We start from the raw sequence: 5,860 nt of genomic DNA, 5'->3' as shown, positions 1-5,860 counted from the left end.
ATCTTTGTAACACTTATTTTCAATTAGATAATATACCCCTAAATTATACTCCCTCCGTCCATGTAGTGTCAAAAAAACGTTTTACATTATGGGACGGAGGGAGTATTATACATTCGAGTCTAGTATAGGATCTGACTATACCTGTTGGTTTCACTTCTATCACACTCAATGACAGCTGGAGATCCCAGAAACTCATGTTAATCAAGGAGGAAACGAGTTAAGCAGGTTGCTTGTCATGTTATGCGGCTAGTGCCTACGGATCGGATGGCTAGCTAGATTCCTCACAGGAGGGAGCTTCCAAGTAGAAAGGGCAGCAAGGGCACAAATTTGCGCGGTTAGCTGATACTAGGATTTCCATGGGGTAAGCACCTCAGAAGACTTGATTTGCAGTAAAGCTCGCATCCCGAGTAACCAATCAAGAATTAGATCCGGAGGAAGATGAGAGGAAAAACAAGGGCTGCTGTACCGATCCCTAGCTAGGAGTAGGGGAGAGGGGGCCCGGGTCCTTGAGAATTATTGATCTGAATGAGATGTTGCATGAAGAGAGCAGTGGCCGCGAAAGAAAATGATTAAAATTCATATCTCAATCAAGGCAGCTTCTGCCGATGCATCCCATATACGCCTCCTCCCCATTAGAGAAATGTGTGCCGAGCTAGTGAAAGATAGGGTCACCAACCCGCTCCAGCCCAGATGCTTCAATGATGTAGAGAGAGAGAGAGAGAGAGAGAGAGAGAGAGAGAGAGAGAGAGAGAGAGAGAGAGAGAGAGAGAGAGAGAGAATCTCGGTGTGCTGCTAGCTCCTGAGAATTGCACCCACGTGAAGGGTTGTGAGGGCCTGGATGGAGTAAACGTATCCAAGGAAAAGCTGTGAAGTGTGTGAACCTGGCCGTGCTAGCTCTGATCGAGCTTCTGACACGGCCAACGGAAGGCACTGCGCCGCATCTAGCTACGCAGCCAGCTCACATCACAATGAGGGCAGACCAGCTTGCTTATGTGGCGACCCAATTATAGGAGTATGTCAGTGTGTGTGTAACGTGCGTGTACGTGCGCCCATGCTCTCGTGTTGTGACGAAGATTGTGCTACATTTTTCTTTTGCGGGGGAAAGATTGTGCTACGTACATTGACGTCCTGGGTAATCATCCACGCAGCAGTGTGGCCTGTGACGCACGCGTACGACGTTCATCTGAACTCGTGCAAGGGAACGACATATGGGAAGCCTTTTTTGCCTTTTCTTTTCGCCAAGATGCATATACGGTAGTAAGATAACTACACGAATTAGCTGGGAACACTTGCGTCACGTGTGTGTGACTGTGTACGCAGGTTCCCAGCCGGTAAATTCCCAGATTTATCTTGTCCCCCCGTACGTGTGGCACTCTCTCTCCGTCTTTCTCACTCTTCCCACGGCCGTGCAAACCTTCCCATAAACAAATTAAGCATGCACTAGAGAAGAGAAGCGACAGTCCAGACAAAACCCTAACCCGGCCCTAACTCAGCAGGTTTTGGGTCACCACTCACCAGCACAAAAGGTCATCCATCGATCGAAAGACGGCACGTAGACCATTGTAAACGGAAGTATTCAACTTCTTTGCCGCCTGGGTCTGCAGGGTGCATGCATGCATGCAATGCCGAAACCAACGCAGATTTGTCCTTGGCAAATCCGTGCGTGCATGCATGCGCTCAGCAGCCAAACACATGCATGTGTGCGGTGCGTACGTAAGGTAGGTATAACGAGGCAGCGAGCAACGAGCGTGGGTACGTACCGTGAGAATAGGGTGCCGCAGTCGCAGCGGTACTCGCGGGTGCCGCAGATCTTGGAGTGCGCCTTCCAGTCGGACTGCACGGCGTAGCGCTTGGCGCACTTGTCGCACTTCCACTTCTTCTCGCCGTGCTTGCGGCAGAAGTGCTTCTTGATGCCGGTGAGGTCGCCCAGCGCGCGGCCCGGCTCGTGGTGCACGCACGTCGGCTCCGGGCACAGGTACACCCGCCGCCGCTGCACCTGGTTCGGGTCCTTCTGCTTCAGCTTCCACGGCAGGTTGTGCCCGCGCCGGTGCAGCTGCAGGTTCTGCTCCCGCTGGAACCCCTTGTTGCATACCTCGCACACGAACCGGTTCGTCGCCATCAGCGTCTTGGGCGACAGCGCGATCACCTCCGCGTCAGGGTCTGCATGTATACATGTATTATCAATGCAACGTTACATACGTCCGCAGTTAATTATAACCAACTCAATTGCACATCTGAACCAAGCAAAAAGAAAATTGCACATCTGATATCGATCGATCACTAGAATTAATGCAGGTAGTGAGCAACTGAGCATGCATAGTAACGGTTGCGCGGTAACATTCACGATAAGCTTGAAATGGTAGGGGCACAGAAGTTGCCATGTTTTGCAGCCAAGTACTAATGCGTGATAAGGCAACGGTGCACGATTAGCTTATGACTAATAATGGTGCATGGTGTGAGGGAGAGAGGTAGCAGGTAACGTACTGGTGGTGTTTCTTCCTTTGGTTTTGGTGAGGAAGGGACAAATGGAGGCAACAAAGAGGAGAATATTTGCATGAGACTTCGGGGAAGAAAACACGCAAAAGAGCATTTGCAGCAACTAATATAGGGAACAAAGGAATTGACGACGATCGCGTCATGGCCCCTATACTATCTGTATCTCTCATAATTGGCAAGAGGAAGAAGGAGCAAAAGGGTGAAGAGGAAAACAGCTCATGTACATGGAATCTTGCAAGAAAACTTTTTTTTGTCCAATTTGAACTGGCAGTACTCGTGACCCGTGAGTCCGCAGCGACAGTTTATTCCAAGGAATTTTACTTGGAACACACAAGGAATTACGTACGCAAACTCGTATATCTACTGAGGTTGGAACGAGTAAAAAAAGGGAATAAGAATGAACAGGATGAATACTAGGAATAATTAGGTTTTCCCTAGTCTACTACTCAGGTGAGACTACAGGCAGCTTTAAATGAAGTATACAGTGAGTAAAAAGATGTGACGACCACATCCAGCTTGGTTTGTATCGAGGTAGCTAGCTCATGGAAGAAATTCACTGGACAAGGAGCCGGGAGAGAGAACTGGAACTGAAGAACATAATTAAGGGACCATTCTCATTCCATATAAATCCAGTGAAAACAAATATTGGGCTCTAACGCAACTCCTATTTAAGGAGGCGCGCCGATCTTCTCTTGTTAATCGAATTTGGAAATCAAGAAACAAGGGCCAGATAAAGTAAGATCGACATATGTAGAAACCATAAGCCCATGAGAGAGTTGCCGTTCTTGAATCTAAGATCTCTCCGAGGGAAATTCCTAGCAGAATGATCTAAAAAAAAGTCCTAGCAGATCCAAGCGAGGTCCGCTAGGAGATGCTATGCATGCACGAATGGAATTGCAGGAAGGGCAGTTTCTTATCATACCTGGCATGGTCCTCTTCTTCTTCACCGGTGGCGCCGCCGCGGCCGCCTGGTCTGGCCCCGCTGTCAACAGCGCGCTGGGCGGCGCGGCGACATGCTGCCGCTGGTGCTGGGCGAGCAGCGGCTTCATCTGGTCCTGCTGGTGCCCTTCCCTAATCCCGAACAGCGCCGCGACAGCCGCCCCCGATGAATTGGATGCCATCGCCGCTCAGATTCACCCTTTCAGCTGCTCACCGGCAACAGGGAAATCTTTCCCTTTTGGTAGCCTGGTGTTGGAACTAGCAGCAAATTTCCCCTCACTTCAAGAAAAAGCAGCGCTTTCCATGAGAGACATGCCAAGAACAAACTCAGGAAACGTGCAAAGAAGAAGAGGCCAGAAAGTTGTTTCTCGGACGAGGAGGGAGGAAAACACCAAAGATAAAGATAGAGAAGGCGATACCTATCTCATATGTGTGTGTGTGTCTTTGCCTGGCCGGAATCGATCTGAAGCTTGGACAAGAAGAAGCTGGGGGGAAGAAGAAAAACTCCAAAGCGTTAGGGCTCAATCGTGGAATGAAGATGAACAAACGAACAAACTCCCGCAGTGAAATCCAAACCAGCAGTTGCACTCAGAAACAAGCAAGCAGGCGAGCAAGCTAGCTAGAGCGGGAGAACAAATCGAAGCTCGCAAACACCCAAACCCACACGTGCACGCAGAGAGAAACGAGGGCTTTGTTTCTTCCCCATACCTCTCTGTCTGCCCGGCTCTTATCTATCCCTTGTGCGGCTGCATGCTAGCTAGCTAGCGGCTACTAGTCGTCTTCTTGCTTGCTCTCGAGACCAAGGGGGGAAGAAGAAGAGGAGACGAGGAGGAGGGGGAGGGTGAGGGTATGGAGGAGGCTAATAAGAAGGTTGCTGTCTGATTCCTTTCGTTCATATCGTTGTCATGCTTTTCCCTATCGCCTTTTGCCCCCTCCTTTCCACACTGGCTACTGTACGCTCCTCTGCTACGCTACTACGTACGCCGGCAGCTCTTTCTCACGGAGGGCATACGAGCGTATTGGTAGAATGGTATAGCGTAGTGTATACACTGAGTGCACTGCTGTAAATTGAGTTTGTAATTGCATGTACAGCTCAGAGAAATTAAGGGAGTGAGTACGAGTGAGTACTGCAACACAGTCGATGGAGTGGAGCGAGCGAGCGTCGTCAAGCGGCTGTGGAGTGTGGACCAAGGGTCCACCGATTGTGGGGAGGGAGCTTGCCTGGCGGGCGGGCCCCGCGCTCACGCACACGGGTCGTGAAGCGGCTGAGGATTTGGGTCCACCGACACTAGCCGACGTAGGTCGACGCACCACGCACACGGGCGTTGGATTTATGTATGCATCACAGCTTGTTCACGTCTGGATATCTGCGATGCTAACTCTACGCCTCTTAATCACGCCTGCATGCATCTCAACCAACGGTTCAACAATGGTCAGAGACCAAGGACAACGGCACGACTGTAATAGCTACCTGTCCGATCCGTGCACCATCGATTTACTGGTATTTTTTACGTGTTCACTTTGCCTCTAAGCATGTCCATACATCAGTAAGAGAGTAGAAATATTGGCGGGTAATATACGTACGGGACCACCTATACGGTAGTCGTCAATATAAGAAAAATGCTTTCAGTCGATTTTATGAGAGCCGTCCGATTGAGCTCCAAGGGCACTCATGCTTTCTTCCTCCTCTAGGTATCGCTGTTTATCTTCTTCCTTAAAGCATAGACACGATCTCTTCCCCTCCTTTCCCCTGCTCCGCCCTCCCGCCTCGCCTCCTACAAGTTCTCACACACATATCGGAAAGAGTCTACCAACACTCGCATGTGAACCACCTTCCTCACCTATAGCTACGACGCCACGACCCGCGGAAGATTTCTACCTCCCCGTCTCGGGCTCGCGGATTCACCCTTCTTCAACAAAATCGACTGTTGTGATTTTGATTTTCTGGCAACCAAGGAATAGCTAAAGCGGCAGTTTATAAATATCAAGATGATAACAATTACACTCATCCTCTGCAAGTACACAAATATCGATAGTAGGTTGAGATAGCGAGAATGCACTCAACCAAGAAACATTAAAAAGATGTGGAAAAAAGCAAAGACAACCGATGCATCAAACAATTTGCAACGGACAAGCAACAACGCCATCTATCGTCCTTGACAGCAATGAGCGAGGAAGGTGATTGTAATAATGTGATTTTACACGTAGTTGCTCGGAAGGCCCCCCGGCCCGCTCCCCCGACCTAGGGTTCCTCCCTCCCTCCCCCCGCCGCCGCCGGCCGTCCTAGCCCCCGCTGCCGCCGCCGGTCGCCCCGCCCCCTTCCCCTTCCTCCTCCCCCCTTCCCCTGGATCCGCTCCGCACCGCCTCCCCAGGAGGTGGCCAGGGCGGCGCGAGCCCTCCTTCCCCTCCGACCGCCCTTGTCGCG

General features: G+C 50.7%; 1 protein-coding gene across 1 annotated transcript in view; it reads right to left on the bottom strand.

Moving 5' to 3' along the window:
• LOC119322721 (zinc finger protein BALDIBIS-like) overlaps positions 1 to 4,305 on the bottom strand; it is an 8,155-nt gene extending 3,850 nt beyond the window's left edge. The window contains exons 1-4 of the mRNA XM_037596226.1: positions 4,144 to 4,305; positions 3,855 to 3,920; positions 3,419 to 3,714; positions 1,761 to 2,160 (exon numbers count right to left, since the gene is read on the bottom strand). Coding sequence (XP_037452123.1) covers positions 1,761 to 2,160; positions 3,419 to 3,617 — 599 coding nt within the window. The 5' untranslated portion in view covers positions 3,618 to 3,714; positions 3,855 to 3,920; positions 4,144 to 4,305. The remainder of the gene's footprint in view (positions 1 to 1,760; positions 2,161 to 3,418; positions 3,715 to 3,854; positions 3,921 to 4,143) is intronic.
• Positions 4,306 to 5,860: the final 1,555 nt, after the last annotated feature.

Source organism: Triticum dicoccoides, chromosome 6B (genome assembly GCF_002162155.2).
Source record: "Triticum dicoccoides isolate Atlit2015 ecotype Zavitan chromosome 6B, WEW_v2.0, whole genome shotgun sequence".
Lineage (NCBI taxonomy): Eukaryota > Viridiplantae > Streptophyta > Magnoliopsida > Poales > Poaceae > Triticum > Triticum dicoccoides.
Note: the sequence above shows the minus strand (reverse complement) of the source record. Positions and strands in the feature narration are given on the sequence as shown.